This window comes from Balaenoptera borealis (assembly GCF_965194805.1).
Source record: "Balaenoptera borealis genome assembly, chromosome: 6".
Classification (NCBI taxonomy): Eukaryota; Metazoa; Chordata; class Mammalia; order Artiodactyla; family Balaenopteridae; genus Balaenoptera; species Balaenoptera borealis.
Window position 1 is genome coordinate 20,712,529 of NC_138863.1, and position 24,131 is coordinate 20,736,659.

The window sequence follows — 24,131 nt, forward strand, 5'->3', positions numbered from 1 at the left end:
TGTTAATATGGTGTATCACATTGATTGATCTGCGTATTTGAAGAATCCTTGCATCCCTGAGATAAATCCCACTTGATCATGGTGTATGATCTTTTTAATGTGTTGTTGGATTCTGTTTGCTAGTATTTTGTTGAGGATTTTTTGCATCTATATTTATCAGTAATATTGGTCTGTAATTTTCTTTTTTTGTAGTATCTTTGTCTGGTTTTGGCATCAGGGTGATGGTGGCCTCATAGAATGAGTTTGGGAGTGTTCCTTCCTCTGCAATTTTTTGGAAGAGTTTGAGAAGGATGGGTGTTAGCTCTTTGCTAAATGTTTGATAAAATTCACCTGTGAAGCCATCTGGTCCTGGACTTCTGTTTGTTGGAAGATTTTTAATCACAGTTTCAATTTCATTACTTGTGACTGGTCTGTTCATATTTTCTATTTCTTCTTGGTTCAGTCTTGGAAGGTTATACCTTTCTAAGAATTTGTCCATTTCTTCCAGGTTGTCCATTTTATTGGCATAGAGTTGCTTGTAGTAGTCTCTTAGGATGCTTTGTATTTCTGCGGTGTCTGTTGCAACTTCTCCTTTTTCATTTCTAATTTTATTGATTTGAGTCCTCTCCCTCTTTTTCTTGATAGTCTGGCTAATAAAATGGTTCATCAATTTTGTTTATCTTCTCAAAGAACCAGCTTTTAGTTTTATTGATCTTTGCTATTGTTTTCTTTGTTTCTATTTCATTTATTTCTGATCTGATCTTTATGATTTCTTTCCTTCTACTAACTTTGGGTTTTGTTTGTTCTTCTTTCTCTAGTTCCTTTAGATGTAAGGTTAGATTGTTTATTTGAGATTTTTCTTGTTTCTTGAGGTAGGCTTGTATTGCTATAAACTTCCCTCTTAGAACTTCTTTTGCTGCATCCCATAGGTTTTGGATCATCATGTTTTCACTGTAATTTGTCTCTAGGTATTTTTTAATTTCCTCTTTGATTTCTTCAGTGATCTCTTGGTTATTTAGTAACGTATTGTTTAGCCTCCATGTGTTTGTGTTTTTTACGGTTTTTTCCCTATAATTGATTGCTAATCTCATAGCACTGTGGTCGGAAAAGATGCTTGAAATTATTTCAGTTTTCTTAAATTTACTGAGACTTGATTTGTGACCCACCATGTGATCATCTATCCTGGAGAATGTTCCATGTGCACTTGAGAAGAAAGTGTAGGGCTTCCCTGGTGGCACAGTGGTTGAGAATCTGCCTGCCAATGCAGGGGACACGGGTTCGAGCCCTGGTCTGGGAAGATCCCACACGCCGCAGAGCGACTGGGCCCGTGAGCCACAATTGCTGAGCCTGCGCGTCTGGAGCCTGTGCTCCGCAACAAGAGAGGCCGCGATAGTGAGAGGCCCGCGCACTGCGATGAAGAATGGCCCCCACTTGCCGCAACTGGAGAAAGCCCTCATACAGAAACCAAGACCCAACACGGCCATAAATAAATAAATAAATAAATAAATAAAATATTTAAAAAAAGAAAGTGTAATCTGCTGTTTTTGGATGGAATATCCTATAAATATCAATTAAATCTATCTGGTCTATTGTGTCATTTAAAACTTGTGTTTTATTAATTTTCTGCCTGGATGATCTGTCCATTGGTGTAAGTGAGGTGTTAAAGTCCCCCAATATTATTGTGTTACTGTCAATTTCCTCTTTTATAGCTGTTAGCAGTTGCCTTATGTATTGAGGTGCTCCTATGTTGAGTGCATATATAATTGTTATATCTTCTTCTTGGATTGATCCCTTGATCATTATGTAGTGTCCTTCCTTGTCTCTCGTAACATTCTTTATTTTAAAGTCTATTTTATCTGATATGAGTATTGCTACTCCAGCTTTCTTTTGTTTTCCATTTGCGTGGAATATCTTTTTCCATCCCCTCACTTTCAGTCTGTATGTGTCCCTAGGTCTGAAGTGGGTCTCTTGTAGACAGCATATATATGGGTCTTGTTTTTGTATCCATTCAGCAAGCCTGTGTCTTTTGGTTGGAGCATTTAATCCATTCACGTTTAAGGTAATTATCGATACGTATGTTCCACCATTTTCTTAATTGTTTTGGGTTTGCATTTGTAGGTCCTTTTCTTCTCTTGTGTTTCCCACTTAGAGAAGTTCCTTTAGCATTTGTTGTAGAGCTGGTTTGGTGGTGCTGAATTCTCTTAGCTTTTGCTTGTCTGTAAAGCTTTTGATTTCTCCATCGAATCTGAATGAGATCCTTGCCGGGTAGAGTAATCTTTGTTGTAGGTTCTTCCCTTGCATCACTTTAAGTATATCATGCCACTGCCTTCTGGCTTGCAGAGTTTCTGCTGAGAAATCAGCTGTTAACCTTATGGGAATTCCCTTGTATGTTATTTGTTGTTTTTCCCTTGCTGCTTTCAATACTCTGTCTTTAATTTTTGCCAGTTTGATTACTATGTGTCTTGGAGTGTTTCTCCTTGGGTTTATCCCGTATGGGACTCGCTGCACTTCCTGGACTTGGGTGGTTATTTCCTTTCCCATGTTAGGGAATTTTTCGACTATAATCTCTTCAAATATTTTCTCGGGCCCTTTCTCTTTCTCTTTTCCTTCTGAGACCCCTATAATGCGAATGTTGTCCCAGAGGTCTCTTAGGCTGTCTTCATATCTTTTCATTCTTTTTTCTTTATTTTTTTCCACGGCAGTGAATTCTACCATTCTGTCTTCCAGGTAACTTATCTGTTCTTCTGCCTCAGTTATTCTGCTATTGATTCCTTCTAGTGTATTTTTCATTTCAGTTATTGTATTGTTCATCTCTGTTTATTTGTTCTTTAATTCTTCTAGGTGTTTGTTTTTTAATTCTTCTAGGTCTTTGTTAAACATTTATTGCATCTTCTTGATCTTTGCCTCCACTCTTTTTCCAAGGTCCTGGATCATCTTCACTATCATTATTCTGAATTCTTTTTCTGGAAGGTTGCCTATGTCCACTTCATTTAGTTGTTTTTCTTGGGTTTTATTTTGTTCCTTCATCTGGTACAAAGTCCTCTGCCTTTTCATTTTGTCTATCTTTCTGTGAATGTGGTTTTCCTTCCACAGGCTGCAGAATTGTAGTTCTTCTTGCTTCTGTTGTCTTCCCTCTCTATAGTAAAATTTAGATAGACAATCATTTGTCCTCTGGAAGCTTCCAGCAAGACTGGTCGTGTTATAGACAAAAATGTTGACAGCTCACAAAATTAAAAAATAAATACAGAGTTGGGAGTGAGATGGTGTGAGACAACTTCAGGTGGCCCAAAGGAGAGCCCAGACAAGAGTTCTCTCCCAAGCCTTTGGCCCTGAATTTTCTCCAGACAACCGTGGGTAGTTCTCATGTCAGCAGGTGATGAGGATACAAAAGTCCCGATCATTTATGGAGATCTGGGGCCCCAGCAGGGCTTCTCATGGCAGGATAAGCTGGCGGATGTAGGCTCAGCTGCTAATCTCCACAATCCTTCTCGGAAAGACAGAAGAAGCAACTCACGCTCCTTAGACTTAGGTGTTCAGGCTGGACTTTCTAAAGAGCTCTGACCCTGCAGGGAAGCCAGGAGCAGTGTATCAACACTGTGATTAATAGGAAGCACAATCACCAAAAACCAAGGTTGACAGAGGAAAGCAGAAAGGTCAGCAACTTCCTAGTTATTTCCTGAGGCTGGAGTTTACAGAGGACATGACCCCCAGTCCAGACTGTGCTGAGAGGTCAGTAAGCCTGAACAGCAGTGAGGGGGGTTGGGTGGCCCCCAAAGATCCCCTCTCTCAACTGGAGCTGTCTGGGAGCCCAGGAAAGGACAGTCAAAGGGATGAGAAAGGGGTGCATTCCAGGGTCTTGTTCTGGTTTGTTGAGCAGAGCAGCAAGGCGGCCGGGGGCCTGCAGGGAAGCCAGCACAGGTTCACAGCCAGGGCCGAGTCCCTCAGGAGGGGGCCGTGTAACAAACTGCTCACAGGCCCCCCCAAAGCAGTGTGGGCCTCCGGCCCCGGCAGAACAGCACACTGACGCCTAGAGTGGGCTCTTGGGGGACAGCCAGGTTGCAGAGGCCACTCTGCTTCTTCCCAGCTGAGATGCCCTCAGCTCAGTTTCTGCATCTGCACAATGAAAATTTCACTACGTTCCCCCGAGGTGGGGTTCATAATGTCAGTATGCGAAAAGTGCTCATCCTGGTCAGGGCCCTGCATCTACTACACAGTGCAAAACCATTCAGGCTTAACAGACAATCCACACGCCATCACACCAGCACAACTAGGCAGCTTTCACTGCCGCCAGGAACATTGGTCTCACTCCAAGCCCTCACTTACACCTGGCCCCCGGCTTCCTATAACACCAGTTAGAGCAGCAACTTTGTTTTTGAAACACTTAAATAAAAAAATCCCCATCCTGGACACCCATTTGGATCTCCTTCTCCTCTTCCCAACCCTAAAAGTTGAGTGCTCGGCTTTCGGTCAGATCTGCTTTTCTCCTGAAGCCACCGGACCCCTAGATGATCTCATCTGGCTGCATGACTATAAATACCATGTACATCCGGTGGAGGCAGAATCAGAAGACACATACCCTACTACCTACGGAACATCTCCGCTTGGACCTTGCTACAGGCTGGGTTTTCCAGAAACAAACTGAGGCGGAGTTTGGGGTGCAAGATGTTTATTAGGGATCACCTGTGAAAGGAAAGGGGAGGAATGGAAGTAGGGTGGGGCAGAGGGAGGTGAGCTGCGAGGCAGGCCTGGAAGAGCCGCTGACCACCCAGCGTGGAGTGGGAGCCATGCAGTGAAGACTGCCCGTCAGCGGTGTCCCGCGTCAGACCCACCTTGCTCAGTCACCGATGCAGGCTGCCCCGGGAAGGGTGTAACCTCAGACAAAGGGGCTTTCTGTGGCCTGAGACTAACCGGAAGTTGTGGCCAGGTGGAGGCTATTTGCTGATTGCACTTCCGCAGCTGGGCAGCAAGTCCCTCCTCCAAGGGGGAGCTGGGTGGGCGTCTCCAGGGCTGCCACACATTGTCCAGCGCCTATCTCAAACTCAGCAAGTCCACAACCAACCCTTGATTTCGCCCGGTCCCCCAACTTCTCCCCTGTTTTTTGTTTCATCTCAAAGTGGCCAAGAGCACCATCAATTTGCTGAGGCAAAACCCCACGTCTCAGTATTGACTCTTCCTCAAATGCCCGTGGGCAATCCATCTGCAAATTCTTCCAGCTTCATGTTCAAGATATATCCAGATTCCAACCACTTCCCACCTCCTTCACACTGCTCCCTGGCTCGGCCCACCCCAGCGTCGCCCCTGTGGTCGGCTGCAAGAGCTCAGTAGCCCCTCCTACCCAACCAGTCCCTCGCTCATCCTTCCTCATCTCTTTCCTATACACAAGCTGGGTGCTCTTTTAACAGTATAATCAGATTGCCTCATACCCCTGCTCAAAACCAGTGGCTTCCATTCATGTTCGGAATGAAATCTGAACCCTTACCATGACCCGGGAGCGCTACACCATCTGGCCCACCTCTCTCCAGTGTCATCACCTTCCTCTTCCCACGTGATACACCACTCCCCGCACCCGTCTCTAAGCCTGCGCTGCCAACACAGGGGCCCCTGGGCACTTGAAACATGGCTAGTTCAGACTGAGATGTGCGGTTAGTGTCAAATACACACTGGATTTTGAAGACTTGGTATGAAAAAGAGAATAAAAAGTTTCTCAATAATTTTTTTAATAGTGATTATGTTGAAATGACAGTATTTTGAATATATTGGGTTAAAAAAAGTATTACTAATTTGATCCTTCATTTTTAAAAATACTCTTTGGAAATAAAGAAGGATCAAATTAGTAATACTAATATAACACATATGTGCCCTGTGTTATATTTCTATTGGACGGTGCTGCTCTAAACCAGGGGTTAGCAAACTATGATCCGCGGGCCAAATCCTCCTCACTGCCTGTTTTTGTATGGCCTGTGAGCCAAGTACAGTTTTTATGCTTTTAAATGGTTGAAAATAATAGTCATTTGTGACACATGAAAATTATGAGAAGCTCAAAATTCAGTGTCCATAACAGATTTTGTTGGAAAAGAGCCACAGTCACTCGTTCCGGATTATCTAATGGTTGATTTTGCACCACAGAAGCAGAGCTGAGTAGTTCCAACACAGACATCCTGGCTCATAAAGCCAAAAGTAATTACTATCTGGCTATTTATAGAAAAAGCTTGTCAACCCCTGCTGTAAGCCCTTAGCTTACTGTATTTTTCTTCGTAGAACATATAACTATTGCCTCTCCTGTTACATGATAACTTCGGCAAAGGCGTGTACTTTCTTCTTTTCTTTAGTGAATTGCTGCCAGCACTTAGAATAGTGCCTGGCACATATTAGGTGCTCTATAAATATTTGTTGAATCAATAAATTTTACAAATCTAGATTCCGGGTGCTGTGTAGGAAGCACCTCGTTAATTAAAGAACATGAATCACCACTACTACAGCCTACTGTCTGTTTCTCAGTAGGTTAAGCTAAGGTGACTTAAGACCCAAGCAAACCCACACATAATGAAAGGAAATGCTGACACACGGCCTGGTAACCCGCTGGGCTTGGAGACAGAGACCAACACTGTGGTAATGACCAGAGGAGCATAGGCTTTCAAAAAAAATGCCTTATTTTAATAAATTCCATGATTTTTAATGCATTTTTGGCCCCTCTTACAGAGGAGAGGTAAAGCTGTCCCAGTTATCAAAAAATTCAAATCTGCTCTTCTTCAGTGGACTGCCTGTCAATGTGCTTTCGTCCAGTGTGTCTCCCGTGTCCTGGGAACCACTTCCCGGGTCAAAGGACTCCGCTGCCTCCAGGAGCTCCATATCGCTTCCGTCTTCCTCAAAGGACTTCTGGAAAAAGTCATAGATCTTCTGCTGCTTTGGGTCCTTCTCCAGAGGAAGAAAAGACAAAGACATCAGCACCCAGGCACCAACACTGACCCTCTCTCCACCACTGTGGGACAAGCTCAGTAAACTATTTATCACTCAAGCAGCCTCACTGCCTTTGTGTCTGGCTTCTTAGCTTCTCTGCTGCTTGCTGGGTAAAGAAGGAAAAACAAAAAACAAACGGTTGTGAAAGCAACACAGGACCTGCTCTCACACTAATTTATGTTGGGAATGTTTTCTCCCTTCTAACTTTACAAATCAGTATTTCAATATTGAAATAGCTCCCAAGCCTTTCTCCACTAAGAGGTTAGTTAGGCTGTAATTCAACTCCCAAATTGGTGTGTTCAGCCACGGTTTATACCTAATTTTCAGAGTGGTTATAAAACACACACTTAACATATTGATAAGTAGATAACATGTACCTGTTTCTGACTACCCTAAAGTTACAAACGATCAAAATGCCCTCCAACTGCATCTATGCATTGACAATGGTGTAGTGCTAAAATCACACCCAGCTGTTAAGACCACAGCAGATGACGGGCTTGCTCTCACCCCTTTGCTGATCTCTCCTCTGTCTAAATTCCTAACCCTGGCCATCATTCAACCCAGAGGCACATATTCAGTATCTCCACTGACCTCCCACAGGTCCATAAAACTAAACCTGTCTAAAAACCACAACCATCTGTCATCTCACTCCTACACCCCCAAACCAGGTCCTGTTCCCTAGTTTTGATGGTCTCGCACTATTCTCATAGTCCCCCCAGCTTGCAATCACCAGGGCATCCTGACTCCGTATCTCACACATCAAACTGCGTCAGGTTGGTTTCTCCGTCTGTTCCCTCCCAGATACTTCTTGTACAGTAGGCAGGCTCTTTACTTGGGCCACATTGCTTTGTACCTGCCTGGATCTGCAATGGCTTCACTGTACTTCCCACCTCAGGCCTTTTCCCACGTCAACTGCTCACCGGTCTTTTCCAGGCTGATTTTTCCCTACAGACTATCCTCTAACAAGATTTTCCTATCACATCATTGGGCACCCCTGTGCCTACCTCATCAAGTCTAATGCTGCTTCCCTGGCTTTCCAGGCCCTCTGTAGTCAGGTCTCAACCTAACTGGCCACTATTTCTTTGCTTTCACAGAAGCCCTCCACACTGGTGAAGTGAAGTTCTGGAAAACTGATCCTGCAAGGACTCTAGATTATTCAATAATCTGTACCCTACATTCTCTCGCCTTTCAGGATCCCAGCTATTCAGATGGGAAGTGACATTAAAGGTCATTAAGGTCAGCCCCACACCAGCCGCATGTCCTCCTCTGTGATATCAGCTTTTGTCTGAGCAACTGCAAGGTCGAGGAAATGCCGCCCACAAGGCAGCCTACTCCAGGTAGAAATAGCTCTCCACGTGCATTTGAGCTCTCCACGTGCACTTGATGGCAACGCTATGTGCTAACTTGGAGCACGCATAAATTAAAGGGAAGCAAGTTCCAAGATCAGACGATATTTCACTTCCCTTCTCAGCAGGCAGGCAGACATGACCGCTTCTGCTTTTGGCTCCTATACAGGAGGCAACATTTTCTTTTCCTAATAGTTGATACAGTTTTCAGCCCTATTTTAATTTTTTTTAAGTGATATAATTATTAATCAAAATAAATATTGATAAACTCCATTTGTACTTTAGGCAGAAATTCTTTTTTTTTTTTTAATTAATTTATTTTTGGCTGCATTGGGTCTTTGTTGCTGTGCGCGGGCTTTCTCTAGTTGCGGAGAGCAGGGGCTACTCTTCGTTGTGGTGCGTGGGCTTCTCATTGCGGTGGCTTCCCTTGTGGCGGAGCACGGGCTCTAGGTGCACAGGCTTCAGGAGTTGTGGCTCGCGGGCTCTAGAGCACGGGCTCAGTAGTTGTGGCGCACGGGCTTAGTTGCTCCACGGCATGTGGGATCCTCCCGGACCAGGGCTCGAACCCGTGTCCCCTGCACTGGCAGGCAGATTCTGCGCCACCGGGGAAGTCCCTAGGCAGAAATTCTTAACTAATTCAAAGCAACTGAGGGTGAGGCCAGTATAAATAAATGAGTTATAAATAAACCTATTCTCATTAGTTGAGAATCCTTTAAAAATAAGGCTCTTTCTTTTCAAAGGGCATATAACAACCAAGGCTCTGTCAAAACAGTCACCATTCAACTGAATTAGACAGTTCTTCGAAAAGTTTAAAAGGAAGGTTGTTTTAAAATTGGCTTATTAATTATGAGGATAATTTATACACTGTGTTTAAAAATATGATCTCCCCTGAGGCTTATTTATCCCAATAATTACATTACGAAGAAAGAATTTAGTTGCAAGCAAATGTAAATGAAAGAGTATATCCTCAGACAAGTCTTAGCATCACCTACAAGATCGTGTCGACCTGACTCAGCTTCTGATGCTCGGCAATTCCACAGGAAGGAGGAGGCATGTCAGCTTCCTGAAGCACAGGGCCGCCTTTCTACACGAGGCTCAGACCTCTGTCCATGCTCTCATTAGAAATGACCCCCCAGGGGTCGCCCTCCATCAGGCAGGACCTCCCGAGTTCTCACCTTCCTTGTCAACCACCCGAGCAGGTGAAAGAAGACCAGCCTTTGGGAGTCTTTGCAACTCTGGCTCCTCTCTATCTTGTTTCATTGAAATGGAGGGGGAAGGGCTGTGGCAGCCATGGGGCTGGAGAGCTAGGCCAGGGCAGGCCTGCTGGGCCCTGGGCTGCCCTCTCCAGAGGCAAACAGGCCTCCTCTCAGCACCTCTGACAAGGCTCCACCTGGTCACGGAAGGATGCTCACCGGCCTCTCACTCTCCTTGACAATAAGAGGGGCTGTCACACAGGGAACGCTGGCTGAGTTTGGAAGCCTTCCGCCTGGGCTGGCTTCAAGTGACCCGTGACTGCGGGACAGTCTTGCTGCTCCGCAAGTCTCTGCTCACCCCTCTATAAAGTGGGGAGACACTGAGAATAAGGTGCAGCAACAGAGGGGAAAATATGCTACACAGAAGCAATACCCTATGTGAACACTCCCCATTCTGCGCGGGGGGTGTGTTCCGGTGGTGTTGCTATGTACTTTTTGCAACAATTCAACTGTTGCCATGGGGAGTTTTCTGTCAGTTTCTAATGGCCTGATGGAAGAGGCAGCATTTGGAGGCCCTGGTTTTCGAGGATCTAGGAAGGCATGTCAGAAGCAGCAGGAGTTAATGCCAGCACTTCTTCATAAACGGATGCACACACACGGATTGACCCGAGAACGAATGCAGCCATCATTTTAGCTCCCCAGCTGGGGGAGGTCCCCAGGAGTGATTCACACCTTCCCGCTCAGGACCTCTGGACACCCCAGTGGCAGGGAGCCACATGCTGGTGTTACCTTGTAGAAATAATCCGCGGCTTCTGTCATTTCTGAAAAATTGGTCTCAGAAAGCCCGGCTTCACCCAGAACTTTAATCTTCTCTTGAATCAGGGGCCTGTTGGGGAGAAATGAGCTGCAGTGGAAACAACCTGCACAGAACCAGCAGACTGATTACAGCGAGAACCAGCCCCTGCTCTTGTGAGACACGCTCACTGTTTCACATCTCTCCATCTCTTCAGGCACAAACGCCCATCCTGAAATACTGACCTCTCTATTGTAAACCGACCAAGTCAGGGCTCACATCATCAGGCTCAAAATTCTTTCTACTGGAAGATGTGTAGGAAATAAATGCTATTGCAACAAAAATTTGAACCTGGAGCTGTTATGAGCTGCCCAATTAACAAATCCATTAACAGAGAGGGAAGTAGGGGTAACCCACACGCAAAATAAAGGTGAGATGCCTTAGTCATAATGCTGGAAACAGAGATAGATAGTGGAAACTAATGAGATAATCAAGAAACAATATGAGGAAGGGGGAAATGGAAATGGGGAGGGAGCATTTGGGGAGTTTTTGCTTAAGTAATGGACATGAAACCCCCGAGTTAAAAAATCTGACCCCGTCTCTGCTAAGGAAGCACTACATGGCCCGGGGTGAGCCCCTTTCCCCCGACGGCCCCGCAGCAGCGCTGTAACATGTGACCTTACGGTACCAGCACACCTGACACGGGGGCCGAGGGGGCAGTCTCCTTGACTCAGCAAAGGCCTTCACGTCTGGGAACAGAGTGTTTTACAAACAAAATTCCACCTACATTTCATCCCAATAAGTTCTCCTCCCTTGTCTCAGGTCAGTGGGAAGGCGCCACATCCCCTTATTCCTACAGGATTTCCTCATGCCCCCTGCAGCCACCAGTAACACTGGGCAGGAGGTCAAACAGGGTCAAGAGGAAAGGGGGAGGGCACTACTAGCAGGTCTTCTGTGTGGATCCCTGGAGACCTGCCCCAAAGCAGAGGCTCTTAGGGGGCAAAGGGAACACGTCATCGGTGTCAACCCAACTGCCGGGCCAGCCAGCCGCCTCACCAAAGGTAGTCATCAGCCGTGCCTCTCGCCACCAGGTAGTGGATGCCCACGGAGCTCGACTGCCCGATGCGGTGCACCCGGTCCTCAGCCTGCATCAGCACCTGCGGGGCGGGGATCGGGATGCATGTAGGTCAAGGCTGGAAGCTGCTCGGCCCACCACAGCAGGTGGCCTCTGGCCCCGGAGCCTCACCACAACCCTTCCTCCTCACTGCGTGTCACGTGGCAGGGGGCCTGCAAGCCTCTGTCCACAAACGGTCTGTCATCTGACAAAAGGGAGAAGCAAACACAATACTGGTCAGCAGGGGGGACCTCAATCTGCAGCTGGGTAGCTGTGGATGGCCCTTCAGGGCCGGACCAGGTGCTGGGCGCTGCCGAGGGAGAGCCAGCTTCAGCTCTGCCACCAGCTGTGACGAAGGAGAGCCGGCACACTGCCACTCTCCCTCCACGGAGTGAAAAGTTATCTTCTAAACAGACAGAGATACCGCGCCCAGGGAGAGGCCATATATGATCAGGGGGTAGGGTGGCTCTTTTATACGGTGGTAAACCCTACAACGAATAATGAAAACCAAGAACATGGTTTCCGTTATGAAATGCCTTCATGCTCTAAGCCCACCCATCGTTACAGCCGTCGCCAACGTGTGGTCGATGAGAGCCACACTGGTCAGAACATCAGAAGGGAAAGAACTTCTTTCTGGAGTCGAGGAGAAAATTTTGAGTCCAAACAAATGTCTTCCATCTGCTGCCACAGCTGATCGGGTAAGGCCAGTGGGCACCTGGGGCATGTTCAGGGAATACCCACCGCAGTCGCCCTGTTGTGGCCCCACTGGTAAAGTGGCTCCCGGGGGCGGCTGATAAAAGGGGCTCAGGTGGGGAAGCCAGAGGCCTGGGGCCAGGGCTGCCACGTGCTCCCCGTAAGTGACAGCTATGCTCTTGCGCTCTCTGTGCTCCAATTTCTTCATGGAGAGATGGATCCTGAGACTCCTTCTAAAACTTCAACCTTCCCATTGGTAATAAGATGGTTGATAAGCCTACTACTGAGCAGGTTGTTGTGAAGACCTAATACCCGGCCAATGGATGTGCAAAGTATAAGCATGTTTACCAGGCCTAACAGAAACACAGGGAAGATGACGCAGGCACCAGGGACAGCGCACAGAGGCCCCACCTCCCCCCGCCACTGGCTCTCTCTGCCAGCAGCCAGGAGCACGCCCCTCACCCCTGGGTTCCAAAACAGCTCCGCGAACACCACCAGGTCAGCCGAGGAGAAGGTGAGGCCCATGTTGGCGGCGGTGATGGACAGCACGGCCACGGCGGGCCCCTCCGACAGCTGGAACTGCTGGCACAGGTCCTCGCGGTCGGCCGAGGAGGTGGAGCCATCGATGCGGATGTGCTTCACACGCTGCGGGAACAGGAGAGGGAAGCAAGGTGGGCGCAGGTGCGGGGCCTCGGCGGCACGGCTCCAGGGACAGAGCCCCGCGCTGCTCTGGCTCCAAGCCGGGTGGACCGTCAAGCTCGCCACTCCATACTGCTTTCTGAGCTTCTTTCCCGGTCTTTCCTTTCCTTTCCAATTGAAACTTGTGTTGAGATAACTGGAGGCTCGCATGTAGTTTAAGCAATAATACAGAGAAGGATTCCTCGTATGATTTGCCCAGTTTCCTCCACTGGTAATATTGGTAAAACTATAGCATAATATCACACCCAGGATACTGACTTCGATACAATCCACTGACCTTATCCAGATTTCCCCAGTTTTACTTAAACTCCTGTGTGTGTGTGTTCTACACAACTTTATCTCGAATGTGGGTTTTCACGTATCCGCCTTCACAGGTGAGACAGTGAACAGTTGTAACTGCACAGGGATGCTCTGTAGCCCTGTTAGAGCCCTGCCCGCCTCCCTCCCGCTTCCCCCTCACCCACCCAGTCCCTGCTAATCTGTCCTGCATTTCTAAAATGTTCCACTTCAGGAACACGTATAAATGGAGTCAAACGCTGTGCAACCTGTGGGGCTGGGCGCTTTTTACTCAGCATCATTGCCCGGAGTATCATCCCTGCCGTCGCACGTACAGTCGGTTCACACACACCCGCAGCTCATTCCTTCTCACTGCCGAGCAGTGTTCTGTGGCAGGTATGTACCATGGTTACCTATTCACCTTTGGCAGGCCATCTGGGTTGGTTCCAGCTTTGCACTACTACAAATAAAGCTGCCGTGAACACTGGTGTACAAGTTTCTATGGGAATGTAACTTTTCACTGCTCTGGGATAACTGCCCAGGAATCAACTGCTGACTTGTATCTGATAGTTGCATGTTTAGTTCAGCTTATTTTCTTTTAAAAAAAAATTTTTTTTATTTGCAATTAAAAATTTAATTTTAATATATATATTTAATGCCTTATAACCTTATGTAGTTACTTCTTGTTATTCACAGTAGTTATGTTCTATATGGTCATTATTATAAAATCTGAATTAGCAAATACTGAATAATTCCCCCTAGGGGAAACACAGGATTAGGTTCCTGAGATCAGCTTGTTTTAAGTGGCATTTATTGTTTTCTAATGATAAAGACAGACATTATGAGGAAAATAAATTACCAATCTATTTCTTCCCATCATTCTTTTCTCAATGTGTATGCTACATCTTTTAAATAAAAAGTTCTATATCTTGCTTTTCTCTGATAAACATTATATTGTAAATAAACTAAATTATTAAAATGTTTTCTAAAACATGATTTTTAATGGCTGTGTAATAATTCATTATGCAACAACAGTATACCTTAACCATTTATCTATTTCCTCACATTTGGGCAGGTTTCTACTTGTCACTAAAAAAGGATGGGCTGTCTGCATGTGTCAACTAAGAAGTCCCCATGCTGCAACTAAAAGATCCCACATGCTCCTACTAAAGATCCCACATGCTGCAACAAAGATCTCACACACTGCAACTAAGACCCAATGCAGCCAAAATAAAAAAAAAAAAAAGGATGGGTTGGCAAATGTCCACCAACAGGTGAGTGGATAAAGTGTGGTACATGCATACAATGGAATATTACTCAGCAATAGAAAGGAATGAACTGTTGATACATGCAGTAACATGTATGAATCTCAAAATATGTTGAGTAAGAGAAATCAGATTTAAAAAAAAAGGAGTACACACTGTATGATCCTGTATGATTCCACATTTATATAAGGCTCCAAAAATGCAAACTAATCTATGGTGATAGAGAGCACATCAGTGGTGGCCTGGAGATGGGAGGATGGGGAGAAACGGGGATTACAAAGGACAGGAGGAAACTTCTGGGGCTGACGGATATATTCACTACTGTGTGGCTGTTAGCGTAACTGGTGCCATCTTGGGCCCGTTCAGTTCCTCCTGTCCTTCCAGTGACCTTACCTTGGGCTGTACTGTAGTACACTGTACTGTACTGTAGTAAATCTCTTCTTTGTCATCTAGGGCTTCGTAGTTAATAGATACTGTTTAATGATCATTAGGTCCAGGTGGCCTGTATGCTCGGTTAGTCTCCGATGATGACGACCTTCACTGACGCATTCCTGATGCTCAGGAGGCTAGTAACCCATCATAAATCTTGACTTAGGAATGTGCTTCCTGTCTCCAAGCACATACCCCTATACCCTAGGTTAACTATAAAATCGTTCCAGTGGCTCCTCAGCATTGCAGAGTGCAGCTGCAAAGGCTCTGGATCACCATCTACCCAATCCTACCCTCCAAGTAAGTTACCCTTTAATAAATGGATCCATTGATTGTATGGAGCTGCCTGCCTTGTTTTTAGGTCTCAAGATACCTTCTCAGTTCAGTGGGCACTTTTTGTTCCTTCTGTGCAACAACTATCTCCACTCTTGCTCAACTGTATACTTCAAATATGTGCGGTTCATTGCATGGTAATTATGCCTCAATAAAGCTATTAAAATAAAACATTTTAAAAGATGGGTTAAAACAAACCTGTTCATGGTTCTACAAGCAAGAAAAATTATTCGGAAAGTCGTCAGAAATGTTTCCGGAAACCTTCATCTCATTTCTTTGCTCAGATCTGACCTTGGCCTGTTTAGCAGCTGACACACAAACAAGAAAAGCATCCTGTGCTGAATTTCAAAGGGATCTTACCTTCCTCTCAAGCTCATTAGTAACTGCATCCAAGACCACCTTATGGTGTGCAAACACTAGAAACTTCTCTCTTCCACTTTCCAGTAGGTCCAGGATATATTCACTGCATTTGACAATGACAACACAATAAATTAAATTATTCAGCAGCACATGAAAAATGTCGGTGGAGGCAATTCAGATTAGTGTCTGAGAGAGAAGTTTCCGGGCCATAAAAACCACATCTGGAGTTCACTGGTCTCTTAAACAGTATCATAAATGAAAAGGGCAGTGCCCAGAGGGTGAAGGAGAGCTGCCCAACATTCAGGAGTCTTTGCGGAGAGTCTGTGATTTGAACAATGCAGCAAACTCACTCTCCAACCACATTTAAGGGTGCGGAGGGAGAGGCCAGTGAGGCTGGGAGATGCAGAGGCTGAGTGAGAGGGCAGGGCAGGCTGTGGGTCTCCATTGATCCACGGATCTCGGTCCCCACAGCCAATCGGGTACCGCTCAACCCACGCTAAATTCATTTCATTGTAATTGAATCACTTGGACCATTATCCTGCCTGAGTCTCACACAAATGTTAAACAGTAAAAAAGTAGGCAAGCTGCACATCGTTAGACTTGCTTCAAGTTTCTATCTCAGTGATATGTGAACAGCAGTGGGTTTTTCTTTCTTTAGCCAAGGCAGACAATTGAGATTTTTTTTTCAAGTCAGTGAATAATTTTAAGAACACAAATTATTAAACCAGCTTTAGTTGAGAAGCCAGAAGGAGACCAAGTGTGACAACAGCCACTTGCCCATATCTTTTGAACAAACGATGATATTCACCTTCTTTCTTATTTAGGTAAATGACAGCTGAAACATGATGTCTTTGGAGACGACCAGAGAATCTCCGTAAGGCAGCTTCTTGGTCTTCTGTGAACCCCCTAATTTTTTTCCTACAGGCAAGTGACCACAGTTCTGTTAGCAAGAGGAAAACTTCCCTTCAGTGCTTGGGTCACCCCACCCTGCTCATAAGTGGCTCCAGCTCCAGCTCACTTGGGTTAAGACAGGATCTCACAGGGACCCCAAGCACATCCTGGCAGGGCTCCAGCGACAAGCCTACTTATGCCTCCTGGGTGATGAGGCCGTGGTGCCCTAAACTTTATATTCAAGGCAACTATCATTCAAATCTCTAATCACTTCTTACAGAGCAATAAAACCATCCTGACAGACTAAGATAACAGGTATTTCTTTTTAAAAAAGACAGAGAGAGAAGTCGACACTTGGTGACCACTTACATGACAGATGGGATTTTAGCTTCAGCTGTTCGGTTGAAGAAGAGAATGAGGGCTTCTTTCTGCTGCTGTTTCTGTGGAAGGAGAAATCGAGGGTTTAAAGTCTCCCACTCTGAGAACTCCGTGACATGCTGACATAATCATCACCACCAAGAGCTTTACAAATCCCAACATCAGTCGCCAGAGCCAAGAGGCCCTGACTTATCCCCTCGCTTTAGCCACGCCACAGGAACTGGCTGGACTCTGGTTTTGTCCTGGGAGACAAAGTAGCATCACAGCTATTCTGTCACCCTTCGAGAACTGTTTTGAGAATCCAGTAAGGCAAGGAACATGCAAGCTCTTTGGAAGGTCATTGCAGGTAGTGCTTCACCATCCATACCAAGCTCATGCGCTCAGCGGGAAGGCGGCCCTGCTAAGCACACCTATTTACTGTAGGTATTACAGCCTGGTGGCAACTGACACATGACAGTGGCCCACGAGGTTCCCCCACCCCTTTCCTTCTGCCAACTTGTGTCCATACCCAACTGACTAAGCTCACCTCTAAGACGTACTGAGTCATTTCCAACTGACCCCAACTAGTCTATTCTAGTATCATCTCAAAATGTTATTCACGTGTTTCTGGCCTGTGTCCACAGAAGGTAATTGACTTCCCTCAAGAGGAAATGGTATTTTCTTTAGAGTTTGCATCTAAATAAATCCCAATAAAGAATGCTAGGGCTTCCCTGGTGGCGCAGTGGTTGAGAGTCTGCCTGCCAATGCAGGGGACACGGGTTCGAGCCCTGGTCTGGGAAGATCCCACATGCCACGGAGCAACTGGGCCCGTGAGCCACAATTACTGAGCCTGCGCGTCTGGAGCCTGTGCTCCGCAACAAAGAGAGGCCGCGATAGTGAGAGGCCCGCGCACCGCGATGAAGGGTGGCCCCCGTTTGCCACAACTGGAGAAAGCCCTCGCACAGAAACGAAGACCCAACACAGCCATAAGTAAATAAATAAATAGAAATTAAAAAAAAAAAAAAAAAAGAATGCTAACACAGGAGGTGCTTAACCAGTTTCATAACAACATGAGACAACATTTACCATTACTCTTGGGTTCCCAGAGAGGACAGATACTCTCACCATCCTTGATAGGGCAGCCATCCCCTTCCACTAGCCAGCATGGGTTTATAGATGCTCCTACATTTTGGGCCTGGGCTCTGTGAGGCCAGTGATTGACATGGCAGCTTCCTCATGGAACCAAGAGGTGACCCAACAGTAATAACGCCTATGGCCCTGAACTCATTAGTAACTCAGGAAAGCAGCCACAGCTGGACTGTACCTTAAATTACAGACACCACAGATGGTGAGAAAAGCCACCTGGTCAAAATCGTTTTTTGGCTTTAAACAGCATCTCTCCTCTAGGCCTTGACAAGAAAGAAGAAGGAGACCCAGTAACCATAGGAATCCGTAGAGGCACTGACGGGGTAGTGGATCCATTTCATTTTCTACATGAGTCGTGGCAGTGGTGGGCACCGTCCCCCTCCTATTTTGTGGCAGCAGTTCAATTAAACAACTCTAACCTCCTGGGAACTCACATTGACGATGTGATTCTGTGTGTGTGTCTTAACTTGTTTCTCAGCCCCAGGCCCAGTCAGGATTCTGATGAGGCTCTGGACACACACACTTTTCGCGTGTGGCCCATGAACTCACATGGAGTCCATTCGTGTCTCTCAAAGGGTCCCCTGCAGCAGGTTAGGCCCTCCAACCGAATGCGTCCCTAGTAGGATATGCTGAAGGCACAGTGTCAGGCTCCCATTTGACGACCTCACCCCACAGCATGTATGCCTCAAGCAGACTGCACCCCACCCATTCTCAATCCACAGTTAAACTCCTGTTCCTTCAGAGACTCTTGTCAGGTCCTTCCCTCCCACCCACACTCACTCCACACTTGCTCTTAGAAAGGGAGAGGGCAAAACAGATGGGAGAGATGGTAAAAAGCACTTTCAGAAACCCTGCCCCAAGATTTAACACCCAGAGCCAATGTGGGTGTGAGAAAACAAACATCATTATTACACACAGCTTGGGGGATGGTACCCTGGGCTAATAACCCTTTTGGGGCTGCTTTATCAATAGGTACCAAAAGTCTTCAAAATATGCCCATGCCCTGTGATGCAGCAACTCACTCCTAAAATTTATCCTCAGATAAATTGGAGGTACACAAATTCAGATGTAAACTGCTTTTTCAGTGTAGTGTTACTTAGCATAGTGAACAACTGAAATAACTTAAATGTCCAACAAATGACTGGCAAAATTACAATATAGCCAGGTGAGAAAACATTATGCAGTCTTCAAATATTATGTTTTAAAAGAACATACAACAACATGGAAAAGGGTACAGATACAGTTTTGTAACTTGCTTTCTTCCCCACTTGATGTATCTTTATAAGATCCCAATTCTGCTTTTAAAATACATATGTTGCTTATGTACATAAGTTATAATATATATATATAGAGATAAATAATATATATTTTAAAGCAAAATACACATAAATTTTATAGAAAAAATACCTAAATGATATATGCCAAAATTATGTAATATAAATAGATGGGTTAATCTTTTTTATAGTATAGTGATAAAAAACACTTAATAAATGTTACATATTATACTTTTCTTTATTTGGCAGATTTTATACAATAGATATCTATTGTATTTTTAATGTGGGAGAAATCAATAGTTTTATCTTAAAAAAAAAAAGCTCCCCAAACTGAGGAGACATAATACTAGCCCATTAACTATCTTACTTCTTTTGTCAGCCATGGACTGGGAAATTTTATTTTATTTTATTTATTTATTTATTTATTTATTTATTTATTTATTTATTTATTTATTTATTTATTTATTTTTATTTTATGGCTGTGTTGGGTCTTCATTTCTGTGCGAGGGCTTTCTCTAGTTGTGGCGAGCGGGGACCACTCTTCATCGCGGTGCCCGGGCCTCTCACTATCGCGGCCTCTCTTGTTGCGGAGCACAGGCTCCAGACGCGCAGGCTCAGTAATTGTGGCTCACGGGCCCAGTTGCTCCGCGGCATATGGGATCCTCCCAGACCAGGGCTCGAACCCGTGTCCCCTGCATTGGCAGGCCAACTCTCAACCACTGTGCCACCAGGGAAGCCCCTGGGAAATTTTAAATAACCTGCATTCTTTGTTCCTGCCTCTTAGGTTTTTATTAAATTAGATCCACTGGGTTCTGAATTTATTTTTCTACGTTGCAATCTAAATGGATTGTCAAACGGCAGAAAGGTGAGCTGATGCCATCACCAGGAAGTCTGCGTGGACCAGCTCCGCTTTTCTGTTCCTGGTCTTGCTGATCAAAAAACGGCTTTAGACAAAAGATGATTAGAGTCAGCTTTTCTCAGCCTGTGAAGAGCTATCTATTATTTTGGCTGAAAAGGAGAAAAAGCTTTCACTGTACATTATGTTTTATAAATTGGCTGCTTCACCTTGGCTTCTGTGATTTAAAGCTTTTTAAAAAATGTCTTCCTCCAGATGGGAAGGTGTGAGGGAACAAAGAAAGAAATCACTTTTTGACAGGCTAGCAGTGCTTTGCTGGAACCACCGTAATGTGTAAAATTGCAGGGAAACTTGGGGCTGCAGAGTCACTATAAAAATGGTGGTGGTGGGGTCCTTTCTGTAGATTCACAGACTAAAACCACAAAACCATGATTCTCCATTTTAACACTTTCAGTTCAGGATTTCACAGCCAGTCAGCGCTTGGAAGGCATGCTGATGGCCGTCTGGCCCAAGCCCCGGCTGACACTGGCTCCCCGTCCTGGGTTCAGGTGGCAGGAGGGTGCTCCCAGTCAGACCCACGGTTTGCAGATGCACCAAATCTGGGGCTTTACAGTAAGAAAGGTTCTGATGTTCTAAAGGGTCGTGCTCATAAATTCATTTGCTACTTGGATTTTCCATTATAAAAATTAATTTACATTAAAGAACACAAAAGAAAACCAAATTTTCAAGAATTTGTCTTATTATCTAAAAGAAGTTAGTATCTGGCTTGAGCATCATGCTGAAGGCAACCTGTATCTATTCAATTTCTCTCTCTTAGGGACAAACTTAAATTTCCCAAGACACCAAGGAAGCACATAGCAATTCTCAAGCACTGGACTGGGAAGAACTCAAGGCCCCCTTCTCCACTGGATTCTTGAAGAATTACACTGCAATTTAGGGTTTGTTTTCACAACCTGCAAAATAGTGTTAAGACTCTGGGCTGAAGAAGCAGAGACAACAATCACACACAACAGGTAGGACTCAGAGCAACTGTCACAAGTCCTTCGTACTTTTCCAGCACCAAGCCTATGAGGCAGGTCGTGACTCCCCTTTTTAGGGAAGAAAATATCTACAAATCCCAAAGAATTTAAGGGATTTGCCTAGCTACGGGGATTTATAAACACCCAATATTCCTGATTTCCATGGCTCAGCCTAGTCAATTTCACATCACTGTCGATAAACTCAGAAATCAAACTTGCAGGTTACATCTGAAATCATCTTTGGAAAGAGCCACTCACCTAACTATGTACATTGGCGGAAAGTTTAAAAAATGCTTTCAAACCTTGCTGCACTAAGTTCAAAATTCCCATACTTCTTTTTCTTTTTGGCCATACTGCACAATTGACAGTTGCCTCTTGACCACTTGATGTGACTTTCCTCCTCAATTCTAATGCCCACAGACTGCTTTGTCAGTTGTCTACACTGGCTGCTCTCCACCACCTGGTTCAGGAGATGGACTGGGTACAGGTGAGGGTGTCCTCTGGGCACTCCCGCAAAATACTAATAGACTTTCTTCCATCACACACACAAGGAACTAAAACATAGCATTTTATAAACATTCAGACCTCTGCATCTAAAAAGATCATGCATCTGAATTTTTCCCATTAATATTACATATGCTATACATGTTCACTGGTTTCCTTGTCTGGTGGAGTTCACTGGTGGGCAAAAGTTAGTAGACATTAAAGGTTTAAGAAAGTTCTAAGAAAAAACTGAAATTGAGAAAACATTTTTATTCACTGCCTTTTTTTCTCTAGAAATCAGAAAGAGACACCAATGCTGATTTTAGCAACAGAACACCCTGGTTCTGCTCGTGGTTCCAGTGAAATATAATTTGAGAACCACTGGTCTGTATGTCCACATCAATGTTAGGGAACTTTACTTGAAAACTCCACGGCAAAGAGGTTATGCCTGCTCACGTCCTCCAGGCCATCCTGATTATTATGTATAATACAGCATAAATTAAATACTGCTAGACAAGTTACCAGTGCATGCTCTACCCTACACTGTTTCTTAAAAATTACTAGCCAGTCTTGTTCATCACATGGTAAAATAACATTAAAAAAAAAAAAATCACACATTCTGTCTCCTGTCATCTTATTTATTTTGTACTCTCCCAGAAGGCTGGTATCTCATGTAGATCTAAGTTTCTGTATACAGGGTAATATCAAGCCCAGATAATGCTTCATGATAATGTCAGAAAATGTCAATGACTGTCATTTTCTTGGGAATGAAAATTGCAAGGTTTTTATCCCAAGAGGACAGAAACGGGGCTGGTATAGATTACTTTATAGCACTTAGCACAGTATGACACTAAAGACAGATATGAAATGAAAGTGTTTTGAAAAGACAAAGTCACCATAGTGGAAAGAGCCCTAATACATAAGGGCTAACAGGCTTGGTTATAGCCTCAGCTCTGCCACGGAGTAGCCATAAGACCTTGGGCAAATCCCACTCTCTGTGAGCTTCAGTTTCCCCCTCTATAAAATGGGGGTGCCAACCTGTTGCCAACCATAAATGACCGTAATAAGGATTAAAGGTTAAGAGGGTTTGAAAACTCTTTGTTATATAAATGTCAATTTGTTTTTTTGACTAAAGCAAATGACATGGGATGGTTAGAGCGTTAACATATATAACAAATACACTTAGGACTAATTTCTAACGACCGTTACTAAAGGAAGTATTCTCAAAATACACTAAATATAAACTCCAACTTTCTTTGAGGGATTCAGAATATGTATCACCATCCTGTGGTTGCCCTGGGGTTTATCTCTATGACTGTCCGTCAACAGTGGTCTACACAAGTAGAAAACTGCAAATTAGTAAGAGATTTTGGAAGCGGACTAGGTAGGCTGAGGAATGAAGCGGGCTCACCATCCTGCCCGGGGCGGGGGCAGAGGTTACGGGAAGACAAGGTCGGGGGACTCTGGGTCAGCTCTGCAGTGCCCCCCCAGGGAGGGAACAGCTGTGCACAAGGGGACCTCCCAACCCCCATCTCCAGCCCCGGACTCACAGTGCTGTCCTTGGTGGTCATCTCCTTGGCCGCGGCATCCAGGGCAGCTCTGGTCCTGGCGCTGATCTGGCCTGGGGCGACCACCACCATCTTGCGCTGTTTGGCTGGGAGCTGGGAGAGGACGTCGCCCTTGAGGCGTCGCAGCATGACCGTCTCCTCCAGCAGGAGCTTCAGCTCCCCCAGGTTGGAGGAGCCTGAATAATCCCATCCCCAGGGCAGCTGTGGAGGCAGAACCGAGACACAGCTTGTGAGAGTCCCCAGGGCCAGGTCCAGAGCCGTCACCTCCGGGAATGGCCTTCTCACAACCCTCTCTTCCCTTGGCTTTGTTCAGAGAACTTCAAGTGGCTTTAAGGGATGAATAAAACCTCACAGAATACAAATGAGAAACAGGAAGGAAAAGGAAGAAAGAAAGTCAGGAATGAGAGAACCAAAAACGTGTATCACGGCGTCCCACAATTTGGCGCTAACCTTTCTGGCAGCAAAGGCAAGATGTCAAGCGGTTTGGTGCCTGTTACATTCAAGAACAAACGAGACACTCGGTTGTCAGACTCTTCCCATACATTAAATGCAGAAATTTTCCCTAGGGCTTACCCTACAGAGCCTGGTGCACAAGGTAACAGATGATGCTGTAATATCTTTACTTGATGAGGTTTACAGGGATTACGAAGCTGTTCTTCCCCAGCGTGGGCCTCACCATGCGTGACCTGGTGAATGCCATCGCAGTGGCCATGGTGGAGGCTGCGGAAGGGAAGAACCCAGAACACAGGTGCTGCAGTCTTGCTGAAACCAGAGGAGGGTTTTAGAGTGCCCAGGCAGTCCTTCATAAAAACGGTTCCTTCATTTAGCAGCTCAAGGAGGCAGTGAGCAAGAATGTCTACTTCCTACCACACAGGTAGAGAAGACGCTACCAATTAAAATAAAAACCCTGTCCTTCACTAACAATCTTACTGGAAACAAGACTGACTTCTATGGTCTTGGAGAAAATCAGGGAGCCAGGGTGTCTGCTGCCTTAGGGTTTCAGCTGCTCATTTTCCCTCGTGCCTCACCCCACCCTGGACTGTGAACCACGGAGGGCAGGGGCTAGGCTTGATCATTTTCAAGGGCCAGTGGACCTAGTA

At 45.4% G+C, this 24,131-nt stretch overlaps 1 protein-coding gene across 4 annotated transcripts in view; it reads right to left on the reverse strand.

The window, feature by feature from the left end:
• Positions 1-6,023: 6,023 nt before the first annotated feature.
• Positions 6,024-24,131, reverse strand: part of SMARCAL1 (SNF2 related chromatin remodeling annealing helicase 1) — a 47,531-nt gene continuing 29,423 nt past the window's right edge. Inside the window, exons 12-19 of one of the 4 annotated variants that reach the window (XM_082397006.1) lie at positions 23,014-23,232; positions 16,698-16,768; positions 15,438-15,540; positions 12,538-12,720; positions 11,325-11,425; positions 10,265-10,361; positions 9,695-9,837; positions 6,812-6,891 (exon numbers count right to left, since the gene is read on the reverse strand). In XM_082397006.1, the coding sequence (XP_082253132.1) occupies positions 9,730-9,837; positions 10,265-10,361; positions 11,325-11,425; positions 12,538-12,720; positions 15,438-15,540; positions 16,698-16,768; positions 23,014-23,232 (882 nt within the window). In that variant the 3' untranslated portion in view covers positions 6,812-6,891; positions 9,695-9,729. Of the gene's footprint in view, positions 6,892-9,694; positions 9,838-10,264; positions 10,362-11,324; positions 11,426-11,533; positions 11,588-12,537; positions 12,721-15,437; positions 15,541-16,697; positions 16,769-23,013; positions 23,233-24,131 lie in introns of those variants that run through there. The other 3 variants (XM_082397005.1, XM_082397007.1, XM_082397008.1) reach the window with 3 other exon arrangements.